At 45.4% G+C, this 22786-nt stretch overlaps 1 protein-coding gene across 1 annotated transcript; it reads left to right on the top strand.

Moving 5' to 3' along the window:
- Positions 1-255: 255 nt before the first annotated feature.
- LOC308081063 (ARF GTPase-activating protein GIT1-like) lies at positions 256-17469 on the top strand (the record flags this gene model as incomplete). Its single annotated transcript, XM_080457465.1, has 9 exons — positions 256-376; positions 1954-2078; positions 2684-2836; positions 6725-7075; positions 8976-9047; positions 13468-13541; positions 13830-13997; positions 15042-15105; positions 16449-17469. Coding segments are annotated over 9 exons (1344 nt in total), but the record flags the coding sequence as incomplete, so codon positions are not given.
- Between the last annotated feature and the right edge of the window lie 5317 nt (positions 17470-22786).

Raw genomic sequence — 22786 nt, 5'->3', positions numbered from 1 at the left:
AGCACAGTGATGTGTACTGTAAGGAGTACAAATCTACACATATTATTGTAGACTATGTTTAATGAATGAAGATGTGTGTCAGAGGTGTTCTGATAAATGATGTCTATTATGTTAGAGAGAGCTGACATGTCATACTGCTCTCTCTCTCTCTCTCTCTCTCTCTCTCTCTCTCTCTCTCTCTCTCTGTGTCTCTCTCTCTCTCTCTCTGTGTCTCTTTCTCTCTCTCTCTGTGTCTCTTTCTCTCTCTCTCTCTGTGTGTCTCAGGGGCGTCAGAAGTTGGCCAGGTTCAATGCCAGGGAGTTCGCTACGCTCATCATCGACATCCTGAGTGACGCCAAGAGGAGACAACAGGGCAAGGGTCTGAGCAGTCCTACTGGTACACACACACACACACACACACACACACACACACACACACACACACACACACACACACACACACACACACACACCCCATAGACTGTAACAAAACATATATGGACAAAGGCTAATTCAAATCCACCATCTTGGAATTTCCGGGTCCCGAAAAGCAACCAGAAAACAAATGCTATTGGCTGGAAGGTCGATAATTTATCACTTACTGCATATTAATGAATGGTTTTATTGACTGCCAGAGTTAAAACCTTGTTCATAGCTGCCCTTGCCAGCGATTTTCGTGTTTTTTTGTTTCGTTATTTTGTTATTTAATTCACATATAGAAAGTCTAGCTGGACATATGAATCGTTTTGATCGTTCCACCACTAGAGAGCAGCACATACCAGCTTGATCCGCTCGCTGACACACTCGCCCCCCCCCCACACCCACTGACACAGTCAAACACATGAACCGGATGTGAAATGGTCTCAGATTCAGATTCTCTGATCGGCGAAAATTACGATGTGATACACGACGGGGATGACTGTTCGTCACTCAGACCATAGATTATAGGAGGGGAGGTCTCCGATCGTTTTTTATAGCGTGTGAAAAAACGTTTGTTTCCCTATTATGGTCGAAAATGACTGGGGGGAAAAAAATTAAAACCGGAAACGGAACCCATGTCATGAAACCGGATGCAGTGGTGGGTGAAGTAAGTGGAACCTGAAACTTAGAGTGATTCATTACAGAATAGCGTGATCAGAGCATAAAGATCAATAAAGACCATAGATCGCATTAATGTGATCTTGGCGGCCAGGCGCGCTATTTATTAGATCGCATTAATGCGATAATGGCGGCCTATGAGTTAATGATGGGCAAAAATATCTTAAACGTTTGTCACCTTCATTATATTTAGATGATGGTCAGTCATAAAGTCACAACTGGACATTACAAATGATACTGGTTCTGTTCAGAATTTGTCTTCTCACTTATTTTCAGAAAATAATAAAGAAAAGCTCAATAGTGTCTCGATAAAAGCCCGGATCAATAAACAGGATCGATAAGGTGCTCATTATCAATACAAAATAACGAGCTCCATCTCTAGACATATCACAGGTGTGACACTGTATCATTTTATAGAGGTATCTAAAGAGATGTGAACACTGTATAATGTTATAGAGGTATCTAAAGAGCACAAAGTATGTTTCTGAACGGCCAAAGTATCGCGAGACTGTCCACCGTTTCCTGCCTGGCAACCAAATCTCGCGATACCTCCGAGGTTTAGACGCCTCAATAAAATGATGTAATTATGATGTGATAATCATGTCTTCTTTTATATTGCTGAACCCGTTATATGACAAAGGTCTCAATCGTTCAGAAATAGATCTTAAAACATTGCTTCTGGGGGGTCCCTGGAACAACATATTTTGAGATGATGGGGGGGGCAAAATACATGTAATTTTGGGGGTCCTTGACATGAACATGTCTTGAGCTCCACTGATATACGTAGAAAGCAATATATGTTTTTCAGAAAACAGTTTTAGAAGACATTTTAATGGGTTAAACTGTGTGTGTGTGTGTGTGTGTGTGTGTGTGTAGATGTGTTGGACCTGGGCATCGATGACGACCAGCACGACTACGACAGCGTAGCGTCTGATGAAGACACGGACAGCGAGCTGACCACGCACAACAACAACAACACACAACGCAACAACCGCGCCAAGGTACACACACACACACACACACACACACACACATTGAGGTAACCACACACACAACAACAACAACACACAACGCAACAACCGCGCCAAGGTACACACACACACACACACACACACACACACACACACACACACATTGAGGTAATGCACGCACACCAACAACAACAGGATTGTGCACATTAAAGTATACATCATTTGTTCTGTCGGACCAGGTGATAAATGATAATGACGTTAAAGTTGATTGAGTAGGATACTGTTTCGCCGAAAGGCATGGCGAGAGAGTATGTTTTACCCCCTGTCTGTCTGTCCGTCCGTCCGTCTGTGTGTCCGTCCGTCCATCTGTCTGTGAGCAGACACTCCCTGCACACACACTCCCTGGATGCCAAATCAGAACCTCTGCCCCACATTTTTCACATGGGCCTGTTATAGCGCCACCAGGAGGCCGATTTGTGCAAAACCCATTTACTCCTACAGATTTTATCCAAACGTCATGCAAATCGGTACACATCTCTCTATAGTCATGTGATCAAGTAAGTGTGTGTGTGTGTGTGTGTGTGTGTGTGTGTGTGTGTGTGTGTGTGTGTGTGTGTGTGTGTGTGTGTGTGTAGAGCATGGACTCCTCAGACCTGTCAGACGGGCCCATCACCCTGCAGGAGTATCTGGAGGTGAAGAAAGCTCTGGCCTCCTCTGAGGCCAAGGTCACTCAGCTGATGAAGGTCAACAACAACCTGAGTGAGGAGCTACGCAGACTGCAGAAGGAGGTAGGATGCTAGGAGGTAGGATGTAGGTGGTAGGGTGCAAGGAGGTAGGATATAAGGGTGTAAGATGGTAGAATGTAAGGAGGTAGGGTATAAGGATATAGGATGGTAGAGGGTAGGGTGTAGGGATACAGGGCGTTAGGAGGTAGGATGCAAGGAGGTAGGGTGTTAGGAGGTAGGATGCAAGGAGGTAGGATAAAAGGAGGTAGGATAAAAGGAGGTAGGAGGCACAGTAGGGATGCTAGGAGGTAGGATGTAGGGTGTAAGGAGGTAGAATGCTAGGAGGTAGGATGCTAGGAGGTAGGGTGTAAGGATATAGGATGTAGGCTGCAAGGAGGTAGGATGTAAGGGTGTTAGGAGGTAGGATGCAAGGAGGTAGGGTACAAGGGTGTAAGATGGTAGAATGTAAGGAGGTAGGGTGTAAGGATACAGGGTGTTAGGAGGTAGGATGCAAGGAGGTAGGATACCAGGAGGTAGGGTGTAAGGAGGTAGGAGGTACAGTAGGAATGCTAGGAGGTAGGATGTAGGGTGTTAGGAGGTAGAATGCTAGGAGGTAGGATGCTAGGAGGTAGGGTGTAAGGATATAGGATGTAGGATGCAAGGAGGTAGGGTTCAAGGAGGTAGGATGTAAGGGGGTAGACGTTAAGGAGGTAGGATACAAGGAGGTAGGCTGTAAGGAAATAGGATGTAAGGAGGTAGGCTGTAAGGAGGTAGAATGCAAGGAGTTAGGATGCTAGGAGTTAGGCTGTAAGGAGGTAGGATGTAAGGAGATAGGGTGTAAAGAGGTAGGACTTAGTAGTTCACCCCATAAATGACTTATTTTCTATGAATCACCACATGAAGCCTTGAATTCATGGAGATGTGTTTAGTTTTTGTCTCATTCCTGAGACAATAAATAGATCAGTAGGAGGCTCTACTGAGACTCTACTGGTTCAACCTCTTATCTCCATATTTAGACTTTTTAAATCCATGTCCTACTGAGTCAAACTGCAGCCTCACACAAAAGTACCAAAACAAATATCAGATCTACAAGTGTGTGTTTGTTGTTGGATGATTGTGTTCTGTGTTGTGTTTCATGGGTCTCTCATCATGACGCTTGTTTCACACATAAACTATATTATCATCAACATAAAGATGTTGTTTTGTCGACTAAAACTATGACGAAAAATGTTTGACTATTTTTTCACTGACACACAAAATATAAACTAAGCTACAATGACTAAAACTAAGACTAAACATATTGACAATTTTGTCAACAGATAAAAACTAGACTAAGATGTTAGTGAGGGATCTAGTGGAGAAGAGATCCAGTAGAACTAAAAGACAAGTCATTTTATGTTCGGTTGCGCTCAGGTGTTGCGCTCTGAAAATAGCAGATCTACAAGCACGCATTGTGAGCTTGTAGATCTGCTGTTTTCAGCATGCGTAGTGTAAAATCAGCCATTACGACACCATCAAGGCACCGCCAAAATACATTTTAGTCGACGACTAAATCGACTAGTTTTAGTCGACTAAAATCTTATATTTAATCGACTAAAACTAGACGACAAACTGAAACATTTCAGATGTACTCAAATATGACTGAAACTAAATGACATTTTATTCAAAAGACTAAAACGGAATAAAAAATTGTTGTCAAAATCAACACCGACTTCAGTGCTTCAGGACGACGGTGCCTTGCTCATCAACCCAGCCCCTCCCCCACCCTTTCTCTCCATAGCAGGCTAGGGGTGTGGCCGTAGCCTTGACCCTTGACCTCTATACGCCCCTAACTACGGCATGTACCCTCATAGACGAACCTTTATCGCTGCTGCTGCACATTAAGCCACAGTTGCACTCGCCCACAACAAAGTGTAATTGTGGCTTTAGCCCCTCCCACTAGCCCCCCCCTCCTCTGTAGCTTCAGGATGACGTCTGAAACCCCTCCCCCATACCAATAACAATACAAGATAACCCCTCCCCCCATACCAATAACAATACAAGATAACCCCTCCCCCCACCAATAACAATACAAGGTAACCCCTCCCCCCACCAATAACAATACAAGGTAACCCCTCCCCCATACCAATAACAATTAGGGTTGTCCAATATTGGCTTTTTTACCGATAACGATATACCGATATTGTCCAACTCTTAATTACCGATACCGATATCAACCGATACCGATATATATGGCGGGGATTACTGTGATTATGGTAAGCTCAAATTTCATATCACAAACACCATACAGTAAGAACTCCTGTAACTTATTAAAAAAAAAATAAAAAAAAATACAGATATTTTCCGATATCGATTTTAATGCTAATATCGGCCGATAATATCGAACATCCCTAATAACAATACAAGGTAACCCCTCCCCCCATGCCATTAACAATACAAGGTAACCCCTCCCCCCATACCAATAACAATACAAGGTAACCCCTCCCCCCATACCAATAGCAATACAAGTTAACCCCTCCCCCTCATAACAATACAAGGTAACCCCTCCCCCCATACCAATAACAATACAAGGTAACCCCTCCCACCATACCAATAACAATACAAGGTAACCCCTCCCCCATACCAATAACAACACAAGGTAACCCCTCCCGCATACCAATAACAATACAAGGTAACCCCTCCCCATACCAATAACAATACAAGGTAACCCCTCCCCCCATACCAATAACAATACAAGGTAACCCCTCCCCCATACCAATAACAATACAAGGTAACCCCTCCCCCCATACCAATAACAATACAAGGTAACCCCTCCCCCCATACCAATAACAATACAAGTTAACCCCTCCCCCTCATACCAATAACAATACAAGGTAACCCCTCCCCCCATACCAATAACAATACAAGGTAACCCCTCCCCCCATACCAATAACAATACAAGGTAACCCCTCCCCCTCATACCAATAACAATACAAGGTAACCCCTCCCCCATACCAATAACAATACAAGGTAACCCCTCCCCCTCATACCAATAACAATACAAGGTAACCCCTCCCCCCATACCAATAACAATACAAGGTAACCCCTCCCCATACCAATAACAATACAAGGTAACCCCTCCCCCCATACCAATAACAATACAAGGTAACCCCTCCCCCATACCAATAACAATACAAGGTAACCCCTCCCCCATACCAATAACAATACAAGGTAACCCCTCCCCCCATACCAATAACAATACAAGGTAACCCCTCCCCCCATACCAATAACAATACAAGGTAACCCCTCCCCCTCATACCAATAACAATAGGGCATAGCAGTGGCGGCCATTTTCTGGTTCCACTCCAAAATAGTCGATGCATTTTTCCCATAGAGATTTCCAAAAACATTTATATTAATTATTTTAAGCCTAGAATCAAGCCATCCAGGGTCCTGGTGAATCATGACCATAAAACGTTTGATTCTGTGAAAAAAAAGTAAAACAAAGGGTATTTATTTAATATAGTATATCATATGATTAAATATTCATTTATTTTTCACAGAATCAAATGTGGTCATGATTCACCAGGATCCTGGATTATAGGCTTAAGATAATTAATATATATATTTTTGGAAATCTCTATGGGAAAAATTAGTGGAACCAGAAAATGGCCGCCACTGCTATGCTCTATACAGGGTGACCCCTCCCCCCATACCAATAATATATATGAATGAAGACCCCTCCCCCATACCAATAATATATATGAATGAAGACCCCTCCCCCCATACCAATAATATATATGAATGAAGACCCCTCCCCCCATAACTGTACCTGTGAATGTGGATGCTTGTTTTCAACCATTCAGGTGACACCTCCCTCCCTCCCTCCCCTCCCCCATGTTCATCCTCCCTCCCCCTCCCCTCCTCTCTCCCTCCATTGCTCTCCCTGCTCCCCCCCCCCCTCCCCTGTAGATCACACGGATGCAGCAGGAGAACGGAGCACTGCGGGGGGGCCACCAGGCTGGGGGGCCGGGGGGAGGAGGAGGAGGAGGTGGGATGAGGGGAGGAGGAGGAGGAGAAGGGGGAGGACGGGTGATGGGAGGTGTGGGGACCCCTGGGACAGGCGGGGACCCCCCTGCCGCGCCGCTGCCCCACCCGGGGCGCCAACGCCAGGCCTTCTCCATGTACGAGCCGGGCGCGGCCCCCTCCCCCGGCCCCAAAGCCCACCACGCCCACCTCCTCCACCACCACCACCACCACCACGGGCCCCCAGCCTCCCTGGACTCCCTGGCAGCTCGCCTGCAGCCCCTCAACACACCCAGCGTAAGTTTAGAGACCCCCCCTCCTCCCCCCCTCCCTAACACTTTTCTGCTCTCTACCATACATTGGCCCCCGTTAGTGGAGCAGATAAGTGCTACCATCTTTACATTTATGATACAACATGGTCATGAGCCGTCTCTGTGGGTCACTTGACAAAAGAACATTGTCCGAGGCATTTGAAATTTCAAGATGGGGGACATTTTTCAAGATGGCCGACACCTTAGTGGAGCAGTTAAGTGATATAATGGTTTATTTGATGATACATGCATGAACATTGGCATGAGCGGTCTCTGTGGGTCACATGACAATAAGTCACCCAAAGCTACTTGAAATTTCAAGATGGCGGACGTTTTTTCAAGATGGCCACCACCTTAGTGGACCTTAGCACTTAGCCGCTCCACTACATTGGCTCTTTGAGGCTTGAGGGCAGGTGGCAGCTCTCTCTCTCTCTCTCTCTCTCTCTCTCTCTGTCTTTCTCTTTCTCTCTCTCAGAGCTTGTTTGCAAAGCTATTTAACACTGTTACTGAACAAACACTCTATAGTAATGATTACTATCACAATATAGAGCTATTTAACACATATCCCTTACAGCACCGTTAACTGTCAGCCTATGCTTTTAGATGTAAGAAAAGAGGGTGGGGCTAGATCTACTGTGGTGTTGAAGCCTCCTTGCACTGATCCAAGCCTCTGATATCCAAACGCTAATGCTCTGGGACCTGCTACACACACACACACACACACACACACACACACACACACACACACACACACACACACACACACACACACACACACACACACACACACACACACACACACACACACACACACTGTCTCAGGACGTGTATAGAATTCCGTGTCCAACTCATCATCTTTGTACAGAAAATGTCTGTCTCTCCTCAACTGTCTGTCTGTCTGTCTGTCTGTCTGTCTGTCTGTCTGTCCTGTCGCTCATTGCAGTGCAGTCGTACATCTTCCGGATGTAAGCATGTTGTCTGTCTGTCTGAAAACATTTTTTGAAATTGTAATTAGTTGATATCCTATATTTAATAAATACCCTTTGTTTTGCGGTTCTCAAATATTTTTCACTGAATCAAATGTTTTTTAGTCATGATTATTCACCAGGATACTGGACAGCTTGATTCTAGGCTTAAAATAATTTATATAAATATTTTCTGAAATCTCCATGGGGGGAAAAATGAATGGGCTTTCGATTTGTGGAACCACAAAATGGCCGCCACTGCTATGCCCTATACCAGTAGTTATCAAACTTTTTTTTTCGTGCCAAGGACCCCCGAACTGACATATATATTATTTGGACCCCCATTTAAAAATGTTTTGTGCCAGGGACCCCCAGAGGAGACATTTTGTGTTAAAAAAACAATTCAAGGTGCGACACGAAGTGGCGTCCCCTGGAACCCCCCCCCCCCCCCCCCCCCTCAGTATGATGATGATAGGTGGAGCGGTTGCCTGGCAACCAGCAGGTATTAGCTGGTCCACTAGTATCCACATGTTTCCCAAGGAGCTCACTGGGGGAAAGAGGGCGTGGCAATTCTGGGCATCACTTCCTTGTTGTCAGCAAGGAATCTCTTTTAACTCATTCACTGCCAGACTTATTTCGGGCTGTGTTTGCCCACTGCCAGCCATTTTTTAGACAACAAGGTAGTGATGCCCAGAACTCATGCAAGGCTGGAGACTGGTAGATAACCCATGAACCTTCCCTCATCATCTGTCTTTTGTCTTCTCTTTTCCTGAAATCTGGACTCTCTCTCCTTTTGTCCATCTGTCTCTGCGTGTGTGTCTCTCTCTCTCTGTCTCTGTCTCTGTCTCTCTCTCTCTGTCTCTGCGTGTGTCTCTCTCTCTCTCTCTCTCTCTCTCTGTCTCTCTCTCTCTCTGTCTCTAGGTGAGGAAGGGTGGTCCAGGGTCCTACGGGGGTCAGCATCTGTCGGGGTCTACAGAGATGGGCAGATACATGGTGGGTTCTTATACCTCCATCTATACAAACCTCTCGTCTCCATATTTTAAAGATATATTTCACTTAAAAAAAAAAGTTTTGTCATTTTATCATCTACTCAGGACTTAGTGAGCCCCCCAGACAGTTTTTAAGTTGCTCGATTCAGTATTTAGATATTTGATATTCATTTTATCAGACACGCCCCCTTCCTATACAAACCCATTGTAACTTCAAAATCCATTTTAACATGTTAGATTCATCGAAAACACCCGTCCTTGGTTCTGGTGACTCACCCTGCCCTCCTAATGCGTGAGGGGGCCGTGCTTTTCTGATTATTTTTTTCATTTATTTTCATTTATTTTTTTATTGTATCTTTATATTTTTTTCATTTTCCAAAAAAAATATAAAAAATAAATGAAAAAAGTAATTGAAAAAACACGGCCCGTCGCGTATTAGGGGGGCGGTATGTGTCACCAGAACCAAGGACGGGTGTTTTTGATGAATCTAACATGGTTAAAATGGAGTTTGAAGTTACAATGGGTTTGTATAGGAAGGGGGCGTGTCTGATACAATTTATATCAAATATCTAAATACTGAATCGATCAACTTAAAAACTGTCTGGGGGGCTCACTAAGTCCTGAGTAGACGATAACATTGAAAGTGAAATATCCCTTTAACATATATTCCCCCCCGTAAATGAACCTCCTACATTGATCATACTGCAGCCTCACTCAAAAGCATCAGAAGTAAACAGATCTACAAGCTCTAAGCGCGGTGCGAAGCCCAAGACGGAAATAGCAAAGACATGCCATCTCCGCTTTACTTACTTACTTACTTACAAGGTTTTCATACTAAAATGAGCTTATTTTATAGACAAATCATCTTTGTTATGGACCCTCCTCTGTCCCAGCAACACACTCTACTGAGATGTGGGAAGATATCTGAAGAGTCCATCTGCAGTCTGATGGACGAGACATAGAGGGCGCTGTCCCTTATTTTAACTCTATGCTCTGTCCCCATAAGATGTTCTAAAAACCTCTGTGAATATAGTACGTGAAATCATTATGGACATATTAAATATTAAATACAATGGCCCTCATTTATCAACGCGGTGCAGCCCAAATAATGGGCGTAGGGCGAGATCACCGCACCTTTCGGCATTTATCAATATATCCTGACGTGGGCTTCATCCTACCGTAGGCTGAGATCTCACGTCTGGTCGAGACCAGTTGTTGACGTTGGCTGCGCCCGTTTATTCCATTCTAGACCTGCGGAGCAGCATTGTCTGACTGTCTGACAGGCATCTGGACACATAATCCACTCTTAAATGTATATCTACACTAATAAATAATCCCTGTGAAAATATAACATTTTATAAAGTAATTTAAACAAACTGCTTTAACAGTCATTCAGTTGCATTGGCTATTTGAAAATAGCAGATCTGCAAGCTCAAAAACGGGTCGCATCGCGACGCGTTGTGAGCTTGTAGATCTGCTATTTTCAAAATATACGAGCGCTTTTGCGTCGGGACTCGGGAGTCCCGCGGTCGGGACTGCCGACGATCTTTTCATGGACAGTGAGGTGTACAAACTTACAGTAGCTTGTGGAGTATGTTATGGAGTTATGTCATAGAGAGTTTTGAGGACAACCTGGCTGGGTTAATAAACCCGACGCTCCAATCTCTTATTAACACCTTTACCGCCGGGCCCGTAGTTCTACGGGCCGTTAAATCCAACGGTTAAGCGCCGAGCCCGTAGTCCTACGGGCTGCGGTCTTTTCGCGCATGCGCGGTCCGGGTGCACTTTCGGAATTTTTTTGATCCACTTCCGTTTCCGGTTTGATGACAGGAAATAGAATTATTTGGGATCCGGTTTCGACGATCACGCCCGCTCCCATTCTACAGACGAAACTGAAACTCAATTCTCTTCCTGTAGTTTTTTCTCCTCGCATTTCACTGTTTAACGTAATCCGCTCTAACTACAGTCATGGAAGTCCGTTTGACATGCGGTCTTCACTGGGAGATACAGGGAGATCTCGCGGACGTAAACAGACCGTTCACGGCTCAATCTTAAGGATTTTAACAAGATCTATGGCGACATGAAAAAAACAAAAAAACAACAAAAACACCTTGGCAGGTGAGTACATTATTATGAGATTAACCTCTGGCGGTGGATGTGTTAACGGGACGGACCGAAACCACTGCCGTCTCACGGGGAATATCCTACATGACTGCTTGTGCACTGCTCGGTATGGGTTAAATAAATTAATATACAAACGTATTCCATTCATGGCGATGTGATTGGTATCATGATATGTCATTCATGTAGGCTACAAGCCTACGTGACAAAGATTGTACCGCTACGGTACGGATTACAATACATGAAAAACACAGCTGTGTGTGTGTGTGTGTGTGTGTGTGTGTGTGTGTGTGTGTGTGTGTGTGTGTGTGTGTGTGTGTGTGTGTGTGTGTGTGTGTGTGTGTGTGTGTGTGTGTGTGTGTGTGTGTGTGTGTGTGTGTGTGTGTGTGAGAGAGAGAGAGGGGGGCGTGTGCGTGTGTGGCGAGGCAGGCGGGGGAAACTCTTTCTCATTGGCTTTTGATGTCTTTGGTCGTATTCTGGTCCTTCTTCATGTCGTAAAATCGGGGCGCTTTGAGAATATTTAAGGGCGTGTTATTTAAATGACGCTAGGTTCCAGCCGTGACATTTATCAAGCCTGGGACCAAATGTACGCTCGGATCAGCTGTGTAGGATTCATTGATAAATGTGACTTCGACGTTGGTGTACGGCCGAATATATGGAAAAATATAAGCCGGTTTATAAGCTGCGTTGATAAATGAGGGCCATTGTGTGTTCCAATGCTCAATAATATCATTAACATTATTAACCGTCTTGATTGATTTGGGAATCGTGACATTTTGCTAAACATTCATGCTAAACACACTATAATAGTCTATAGTGGTAAAATATATACCTTATAAATAAAAGGCCCTGTTATGTTGAGCAGAAACAGGAGCACATCATAAGACTGAATAATACATGTTTGTGCGGGGAATTTTATGTTTTTTTCAGCCAGGGAGAGGGGGGGGGGGGGGAGCAAACCACGCCTACTTAGGAGACCATTTGTAGGATGTGTTTACTACTTTGCCTCTAGTGGCTCCAATTGGGATTTTCCTAAATTAACAATCTTTGGCGAAGCGACGCGTTTCGAGCTTGTAGATCTGCTGCCTTTGCTATTTCTGAATTTGAATCCTGAATAGAAACAGTTATGGACATATGAGGTTTCCACTGACAGAGACCATATGCACCCTGGAGTTAATTTAGTAGAACCTCCAGAAGCAAAGATTTGAGTTAAAAAAAAACTAAAAAAAATACATATTCAAAGACTTGCACAAATCTTGACGATTAAAAAAAAAGAATAGCCGATCTACGAGCTTGTAGATCTGCTATTTTTGAACAGCCAAAGTATAAAATATATGGTCTCTGTCAGTGGAAACCTCATATGTCCATAACTGTTTCTATTCAGGATTCAAATTCAGAAATAGCAAAAGTAGCAACGACTAAATTGGGTAAAAAAATATTGTCTTCTATACATTTTGCAAGAAGAGAAATAAAAAATACATACAATAATAATAATAATAAAGGATACAAACTAAATGTATGTCTGTCCCCCCCGTCTGTCCCCCTGTCCCTCTGTCTCTCTGTCTCTCTGTCTCTCTGTCTCTCTGTCCCCCTGTCCCCCTGTCCCCCTGTCTCTCTGTCTCTCTGTCTCTCTGTCTCTCTGTCTCTCTGTCTCTCTGTCTCTCTGTCTCTCTGTCCCTCTGTCCTCTGTCTCTCTGTCTCTCTGTCCCTCTGTCTCTCTGTCTCTCTGTCTCTCTGTCCCTCTGTCTCTCTGTCCTCTGTCTCTCTGTCTCTCTGTCCCTCTGTCTCTCTGTCTCTCTGTCTCTCTGTCCCTCTGTCCCTCTGTCCCTCTGTCTCTCTGTCTCTCTGTCTCTCTGTCCTCTGTCCCTCTGTCCCTCTGTCTCTCTGTCTCTCTGTCTCTCTGTACTCTGTCTCTCTGTACTCTGTCTCTCTGTCCCTCTGTCCCTCTGTCCCTCTGTCTCTCTGTCTCTCTGTCTCTCTGTATCTCTGTCCCTCTGTCCCTCTGTCTCTCTGTCCTCTGTCTCTCTGTCCTCTGTCCCTCTGTCTCTCTGTCCCTCTGTCTCTCTGTCTCTCTGTCCCTCTGTCTCTCTGTCCTCTGTCTCTCTGTCTCTCTGTCTCTCTGTCCCTCTGTCTCTCTGTCTCTCTGTCCCTCTGTCCCTCTGTCCTCTGTCCCTCTGTCCCTCTGTCTCTCTGTCCCTCTGTCTCTCTGTCCCTCTGTCCCTCTGTCTCTCTGTCCCTCTGTCTCTCTGTCCCTCTGTCCCTCTGTCTCTCTGTCTCTCTGTCTCTCTGTCCTCTGTCTCCAGGTCTCTAAGGAGAAGCACGGCAGTGGCACAGACAGCGACTATGACAACACACAGACGTACGACGTCTCGTTAAGGTTAGACACACGCACACGCACACACACACACACACACACACACACACCAGACCTGCCAACATCTACGTGTTTTGCGCAGCAGGCCCGTGTTTTCACATCAAAGTACGATGTGATTATTCATTTAGACCATCGGTCATCAAGGATCAGCAGGTCAGAATTGAACATCAAATGATATGCATTTTCAGAGCTATGTCTGTGTGTTGGCTGGCAGGTGCTCTGATCCGCTCTTAACTCTGTGTGTGTGTGTGTGTGTGTGTGTGTGTGTGTGTGTGTGTGTGTTCTCTCCAGTATGGGTCGCAGCAGTGAAGAGGAGAGCAGGGGGGAGTCAGAGGACGGTGAGGGAGGAGAACCAGACCCTACGTTACCGTGCACTGAGGACGTCATCCTGAAGACGGAGCAGGTCACCAAGAACATCCAGGAGCTGCTGAGAGCCGCACAGGAGTTCAAACATGACAGGTAGGAGTTTAAGAACCTGACTTCATGTTTCAGTCACATGACAGGTAGGAGTTTAAGAACCTGACTTCATGTTTCAGTCACAAACACTCACTCATCCTCAGTGGCTTTGCTGCTGGACGTATGATTGTGTTGTGTTCTGATATTCAATTCAATGACATGTTATTACAATGTAAAATCACAACAACTTATCTAGGATAATAGGATAATAGGATCTCAAGACACTTTACGTGTAGAACAGAGACCCCACATTGTCCTAGCCTGGCATTGGCCTGACGGATAACGTGGATTCACTCTCACGTTCCTCCCCGGTATCAGTCTGGACTTCGGCCCAATAGGGAGCGAGTATGAGAGATCAGAAAGTGATCGGGCCAATCAGTTACTGCGTTTTAACTGCTGTCCGTACACAACGGTGAAAAGCATCAACATCATTTTCTGATTTCTCATACTCACTCCCTATGGGCCGACGTCCAGACTGATACCGGGGAGGAACGTCAGAGTGAATCCACGTTATAAATGCCAGGCTAACATCGTCCCACCCTGAACAAGCATTGCATTGTGTTTGGTTGTGTTGTGATATATTGCGTTCACATTGGGAGGAAATGAGATTGTGTGAGATATGAACGAGATATGAGGCTGTCATTTTGTGCTTCCAGTGGAATCATCTTTGCTACAACAGTATTAGAATAGTATGCAGCCAGACAGAGGGACATATCTTGCCTTACCCCTCATGTCTAAATATCTTTGGCATTTTATTTTTACTATTTTGAAAACATTTTAAAATAGTGAAAATAGCCGATCTAAGTCGACACATTGTGAGCTTGTAGATCGGCTATTTGAACTATTTAAAAATGTTTTTCACAATGGTAAAAAATAAGGCTTACCGTTTAATGGTAGTAGTGAGCTACAAGCTCTGTGTATACATGTGTCTGTGAGCTAAAGGGCGTTTTCTTGTTGATGCTTTGTGTTTAAACTTGTACATCACTCTGGTCAGTTAAATGTACTCTTATAAATAAAGTTTGATTTGTGTTGTTTTGTCCTCCTCAGCTTTGTTCCTTGTTCAGAGAAGATCCACTCTGCTGTGACTGAGATGGCTTCCCTCTTCCCTAAGGTAAGCTGTCTGTCTGTCTGTCTGTCTGTCTGTCTGTCTGTCTGTCTGTCTGTCTGTCTGTCTGTCTGTCTGCCTGTCTCTCTCTATTTCTCTCCCTCCCTTTGTTTATTTTTCTCCCTCTGAAGAATTGTGCACAAAATGGCGTATTAACACAGCCCAGCTTTTTACAACATCTTTGAACAATATACAATACATATTTATATTGATAATGTGATTTGAATAACCTTTAATTAATTGTGTCTTCTCTCCTATTTGTGTCTTCCTATCCTCTTGTTGTGTCTTCCTCTCCTCTCGTTGTGTCTTCCTATCCTCTCGTTGTGTCTTCCTCTCCTCTTTGTGTCTTCCTCTCTCCTCTTGTTGTGTCTTCCTCTCTCCTCTTGGTGTGTCTTCCCCTCTCCTCTCGGTGTGTCTTCCCCTCTCGGTGTGTCTTCCTCTCTCCTCTCGTTGTGTCCTCCCCTCTCCTCTCGGTGTGTCTTCCTCTCTCCTCTCGTTGTGTCTTCCTCTCTTCTCGTTGTGTCTTCCTCTCTCCTCTCGTTGTGTCTTCCTCTCTCCTCTCGTTGTGTCTTCCTCTCCTCTCGGTGTGTCTTCCCCTCTCCTCTCGTTGTGTCTTCCCCTCTCCTCTCGTTGTGTCTTCCTCTCTCTCGGTGTGTCTTCCTCTCTCTCCTCTCGTTGTCATCCCCTCTCCTCTCGTTGTGTCTTCCTCTCTCCTCTCGTTGTGTCCTCCCCTGTCCTCTCGTTGTGTCCTCCCCTGTCCTCTCGTTGTGTCTTCCTCTCTCCTCTCGTTGTGTCTTCCTCTCTCCTCTCGGTGTGTCCTCCCCTGTCCTCTCGTTGTGTCTTCCTCTCTCCTCTCGTTGTGTCTTCCTCTCTCCTCTCGGTGTGTCTTCCCCGCTCCTCTCGTTGTGTCTTCCTCTCTCTTCACGTTGTGTCTTCCTCTCTCCTCTCGTTGTGTCTTCCTCTCGTTGTGTCCTCCCCTCTCCTCTCGGTGTGTCTTCCTCTCTCCTCTCGTTGTGTCCTCCCCTGTCCTCTCGGTGTGTCTTCCTCTCTCCTCTCGTTGTGTCTTCCTCTCTCCTCTCGTTGTGTCTTCCTCTCTCCTCTCGTTGTGTCCTCCCCTGTCCTCTCGGTGTGTCTTCCCCTCTCCTCTCGTTGTGTCTTCCTCTCTCCTCTCGGTGTGTCTTCCCCGCTCCTCTCGGTGTGTCTTCCCCGCTCCTCTCGTTGTGTCTTCCTCTCTCCTCTCGTTGTGTCCTCCCCTGTCCTCTCGGTGTGTCTTCCCCTGTCCTCTCGGTGTGTCTTCCTCTCTCGTTGTGTCCTCCCCTGTCCTCTCGGTGTGTCCTCCTCTCTCCCAGCGTCCTGCTCTGGACGCGGTGCACTGCTCTCTGCGCCTGCTGGCCTCCAGCGCCTCGCGGCTGCAGGTGGAGTGCCGCAAGGCGGCGCCCTCGGACCCCTCGGCCCCGCCGGTGGATTACCAGCTGCTCACCCAGCAGGTCATACAGTGTGCCTACGACATCGCCAAGGCTGCCAAGCAGCTGGTCACCATCACCACCAGAGAGAAGAAACAGTGACCTTTAACCCCATCACCACCAGAGACCGTTAACCCCATCACCACCAGAGAGAAGAAACAGTGACCTTTAACCCCATCACCACCAGAGAGAAGAAACAGTGACCTTTAACCCCATCACCACCAGAGAGAAGAAACAGTGACCTTTAACCCCATCACCACCAGAGAGAAGAAACAGTGACCGTTAACCCCATCACCACCAGAGAGAAGAAACAGTGACCGTTAACCCCATCACCACCAGAGAGAAGAAACAGTGACCTTTAACCCCATCACCACCAGAGAGAAGAAACAGTGACCGTTAACCCCATCACCACCAGAGAGAAGAAACAGTGACCGTTAACCCCATCACCACCAGAGAGAAGAAACAGTGACCTTTAACCCCATCACCACCAGAGAGAAGAAACAGTGACCGTTAACCCCATCACCACCAGAGAGAAGAAACAGTGACCGTTAACCCCATCACCACCAGAGAGAAGAAACAGTGACTGTTAACCCCATCACCACCAGAGAGAAGAAACAGTGACTGTTAACCCCATCACCACCAGAGAGAAGAAACAGTGACCTTTAACCCCATCACCACCAGAGAGAAGAAACAGTGACCGTTAACCCCATCACCACCAGAGAGAAGAAACAGTGACCGTTAACCCCATCACCACCAGAGAGAAGAAACAGTGACTGTTAACCCCATCACCACCAGAGAGAAGAAACAGTGACCTTTAACCCCATCACCACCAGAGAGAAGAAACAGTGACCGTTAACCCCATCACCACCAGAGAGAAGAAACAGTGAGCGTTAACCCCATCACCACCAGAGAGAAGAAACAGTGAGCGTTAACCCCATCACCACCAGAGAGAAGAAACAGTGACCGTTAACCCCATCACCACCAGAGAGAAGAAACAGTGAGCGTTAACCCCATCACCACCAGAGAGAAGAAACAGTGACCGTTAACCCCATCACCACCAGAGAGAAGAAACAGTGACCGTTAACCCCATCACCACCAGAGAGAAGAAACAGTGACCTTTAACCCCATCACCACCAGAGAGAAGAAACAGTGACCGTTAACCCCATCACCACCAGAGAGAAGAAACAGTGACCGTTAACCCCATCACCACCAGAGAGAAGAAACAGTGACTGTTAACCCCATCACCACCAGAGAGAAGAAACAGTGACTGTTAACCCCATCACCACCAGAGAGAAGAAACAGTGACCTTTAACCCCATCACCACCAGAGAGAAGAAACAGTGACCGTTAACCCCATCACCACCAGAGAGAAGAAACAGTGACCGTTAACCCCATCACCACCAGAGAGAAGAAACAGTGACTGTTAACCCCATCACCACCAGAGAGAAGAAACAGTGACCTTTAACCCCATCACCACCAGAGAGAAGAAACAGTGACCGTTAACCCCATCACCACCAGAGAGAAGAAACAGTGAGCGTTAACCCCATCACCACCAGAGAGAAGAAACAGTGAGCGTTAACCCCATCACCACCAGAGAGAAGAAACAGTGACCGTTAACCCCATCACCACCAGAGAGAAGAAACAGTGAGCGTTAACCCCATCACCACCAGAGAGAAGAAACAGTGACCGTTAACCCCATCACCACCAGAGAGAAGAAACAGTGACCGTTAACCCCATCACCACCAGAGAGAAGAAACAGTGAGCGTTAACCCCATCACCACCAGAGAGAAGAAACAGTGACCGTTAACCCCATCACCACCAGAGAGAAGAAACAGTGACCGTTAACCCCATCACCACCAGAGAGAAGAAACAGTGAGCGTTAACCCCATCACCACCAGAGAGAAGAAACAGTGACCGTTAACCCCATCACCACCAGAGAGAAGAAACAGTGAGCGTTACAGAGAGAGAGAGCAGATGGTCACCATCACCACCAGAGAGAACGTTACTCTCACCTAAAGGTGCCGTTGGGGTCGCGCAGAGCAACAAAAATAACGTTTTTTTTTTCATCAATCCGGGCAGCGCATCTAGTGTCATTTTTTGGATTTCTTTGGGCTATTCAAAAACACCAGATCTACAAGCTCATAGCGCGGCACTCGGTGCCGCACTATGAGCTTGTAGATCTGCTGTTTTTGAGCGTTGCTCTGATATTTAGAGCGTTACAGTACAGAGGGAGGACCAGAGGACAGGACGGATCAGCGGAGGAGGAGAGAGAGGGAAAAGAGAGGGAGATAGAAGAAGGGATCAATGCAGGGACGATGGGGCCCAGAGGGATGGGATGAGAGAGAGAGAGAGAGATATTACTGCTGATGGAGAGAGAGAGAGAGAGTGATGGGGAGAATGACTGGGAGAGAGAGAGACAGACAGACAGAATGGAGAGAGAGAATGTCAGGGAGAGACACACAGCTACACTACAACCCACTGGACCAGCTAGGGACCGCCAGAGAGGGTGCAAATGCAACCAAAACGGACACGTTTTTTTAAAGGGGCCGTTTTGGTTGCGTTTGGTTCACCCAAAAAATGACTTATTTTCTATCAATTGCACACTCCATGAAGCCTTGAATCCATGGATTTATTGTAGTTTTTGTGGCATTCCTAAGCCAATAATTTGATGACCGGGTGTGTATCCGGTAGGAGACACAAAGAATCTACTTTGTGTCTCCTACCGGATACATTAGCCGGTAGGAGACGGGAATCAAATTATTGGCTTAGGAATGCCACAAAAACACAAATAAATCCATGGATTCAAGGCTTTATGGAGTGTGCAATTGATGGAAAATAAGTCATTTTTGGGGTGAACTACTCCTTTAAGACCTGAGGCGATTCTTATAAATGTTTTCTAAACAGTTTTTTGAAAAAAAATATATATATAATGTTTTCAAGATTTTTCAAAAACAGCAGATCTACAAGCTCATAGCGCGGCACTCGGTGCCGCGCTATGAGCTTGTAGATCTGCTATTTTTGAATAGCCCAAAGAAATCTAAAGTGACACAGATGCGTTCCAGGTCTTAATGAGTTAAGAGTTCAGATCAGGGGGTCCCGGAGACTACAACACAAAAAGAAAAAAACTACAAAAATGGGAGTCTGTGAAATTGAAAAAGGTTGAGAACCACTGAGCTACACTACAGTATCCGTCCCCCCCCTACCCCCCCCCCCCCGCCTCCACCTGTCTTATGTCCCCCCTCCTAGGAGAGAAGTTGGACCGTCCCGTCCCCCCCCTTTACATAGAGGACACCCTGCTCTATAAGACACTTTCTTCTAGGTTCATCCTCAGGGGTCGAACCCCCCCGTCCCAACAGAGCGGACGGCCGGACGGACCTCCACCCCGTTTTAATAAAAAAAAGCCTAATTTATGCTTGGAGGTTTCCGACAGCATCGCGGACCCAAAAAATGTAAAATATTTAAAAAATGGCCGATCCACAAAGCTCACATCCACGACACGTTTGTGAGCTTATTATCGGACGGCCTCTTTTTATTTTTTTTATTTTTTTGCGACGCCATATTGTAGGAGGAAGTGTGGGCGGGGCTTAACGCAGCATGACGTGGCATGGTTTCCTCTTCCTGTCTGTTTCTTCTATGTTAGTCTTTAAAAAAAACAAGAATTTAAAAAACGCTTTTTTTTTTGCTTGAATATGCTGATCGGTTTGGAGAGGAGAAAACTAAACACTATGAACTGACTTTAAATGGAAAGAAAAAACAAACAAACGAAACACTGGAATAATTATGGTTTATTGTTATTGTGTATCATGCCTATTGTTTTTGTATTATTGTTATTTTTAATGTCATTATGATTTAACTGTTTGTGTTTATTTCATTGTTTTATTGTTTTCTGTGTGTGTGTAATAGGGAGAGCAGCCAGGAGTGTGCACACTCAACTTCTGTTCCACTGCGGTTAGCGCACACACACGCGCACACACACACACACGCACGCACACACGCACACACACACACACACACACACACACACAAAGGCACACGCCTGTACATTTGGGATATAAATACATGAACGTGTCCACAAAGCGTTCCATGTTATTTCTTATGGTAAAAACAGATTATGACGTTTTCACTCTGAGTGCTTTAGTAAGAAAGAAGATGCTCCGCACGTGATACCCTCGAAGCCCCTCCCCCCCCCGCTCATAAAAGACACTTTCTGTGACCCCCCCCCCCCCCCCAATAGTCCTCCACATTTCAGCTTGTCTTTGTGGGTTGACAGTTGAGGTGCATTTGATTTTTTTCTCTCTTGAATTAATTTGTTGGTCATGTTGTGATTACATCTGGCCACCACCAGGGGGTGTTGAGGAGTTGCCAAAGGGGAAATGGGGGGCGGGGGGGGGGGGGGGGGGTTGGTCCTTTTAGAAGCTCCTAACAGTTTGTTTTAGCTGCAGTTAACATCTCACAAACCAGTGGAATCATCTCACGTCTTGTTTTGCTGTGTCTCTGATAATTAAATCAAGCGCACCTTTTTCTCAATGTGGGACATTTTCTCAATTTCTGGGGACTGGCCAGGGGTCCAAAATGGATCCTTACGGGTCTGTAACTCCTGAGAGTGAACCAAATGGAACCACAAGGGTCCATTTGTTTCCATTTGTACACTCTCAAGGATGAATAAAACTAATTAAGTAAAACATGAACAGATACAGGTACAGTGCAGAAGAGAATAAAAATAACTCCATCAAAGCCAGCGGCAAACAGAACAGATCTTTAGTTGTGTTCTAGGACCGGGCGACATTAGATATAATATGGATACCGTGTTAAGAGACCAGATGGATTCTAAAAACCACTTAAACCCCACATACGTTGTTGGGCGGAGTGCCTCAGGGCTCCATACTAGTGTTTTTCACGTTTTAGCCTGCTATTCCTCGTACCACGGCCGACAAAATTTGCTTCTGACCGACGTGTTGTAAATCAATGACGTTGAGACGCCCACAGTGGCTCCTCCCCTCGCAGTTAGCTGACCTATCGGCTTCAAGAACTATTCTCGTAATACTTTGATGTCACTTCCTCTACTCTTCAGCGTCTGTTTTCATGCGATGAATTTGTATTCATTTAATTCATTAAGACCTGAGGCCGATTCTACAAAATGTCTCAATCCTAACAGTTTTTAGAAAAAAACCTATGTTGCTATAATCAGTGGTTCTCAAACTTTTTCATGTCAAGGATCCTCAAAATGATCTGTATTTGGCCGCAGTCCACCATCTCAAAATATTTTTTTCCAGGGACCCCCCAGAAGCTAAGATTTGAGTTAAAAATGTTTGCTTTAAAAATATATATATTCAAAGATTTGCACAAATTTTCACAATTTTTCTAAAATAGCAGATCTACAAGCTTATAGTGTGGCACCGAGTACCGCTCTACAAGCTTGTAGATCTGCTATTTTTGAATAGCCAAAGAAATCTAAAATGACGCCGTTTTATGTCATGCGTATACATCCGCACTGATCGTGAATACTAACGCAGCGATAAAGCTTCCAAACGAGGTCCATGTTTTGTAACTGCAAATAAAAAAAGAAAAATGACCTTCTAATCTACACTTTGGTTTCTCTTTCCTCAACTCGTCTTCAGCCATTCTTCAACATTTCAAAGTCCAGTTTGTGTGAATGGCGTGTTGTCATCGTTGTAGGATTAACTTTTTTTTCTTTTAACTTGGCGGCACACAAACAAGCCCTCATCCCTGTCGTTCATACGGTCACACTAACGATGTGGTTTTCTTGTTTTGAACGTAATATTTGCCAAGGAACAAACTCACAACTTATCACCCCCGACCGCTTCTAGGTAGAGATGTCAGAAATGACTTCTTCAGAACTTCACCATCCAACTTTATTCATGCTAGTAGATTTTTCGGGTGGGGGGTTGTCCGTGGCAGAAAATGTTTTCAGTTGGGGGTCCATGGACAAAATACACATTCATTTGAGGGGGTCTTTGATATGAGAAGGCTTTAGAACCACTGTCTGAAAACGGTTGACATAGTTTGGTTGTTTGTTGTTGAATGTCTTTGCACAACATCCTGTTTGACTGGCTAACATACTTCCTGTTTAACTGGCTAACATGCATCCTGTTTCCTGTTTAACTGGCTAACATGCATCCTGTTTCCTGCTTGACTGGCTAACATACGACATCATACTCATAGATGCGTCATCGCCACATCTATACCACTTGTGCATGATTGGCC

The sequence above is a fragment of the Gymnoscopelus braueri genome, assembly GCF_963280865.1.
Source record: "Gymnoscopelus braueri genome assembly, contig: SCAFFOLD_256, whole genome shotgun sequence".
Classification (NCBI taxonomy): Eukaryota; Metazoa; Chordata; class Actinopteri; order Myctophiformes; family Myctophidae; genus Gymnoscopelus; species Gymnoscopelus braueri.
The sequence above is the reverse complement of the archived record's forward strand: the minus strand, read 5'-3'. Positions and strand labels throughout refer to the sequence as shown.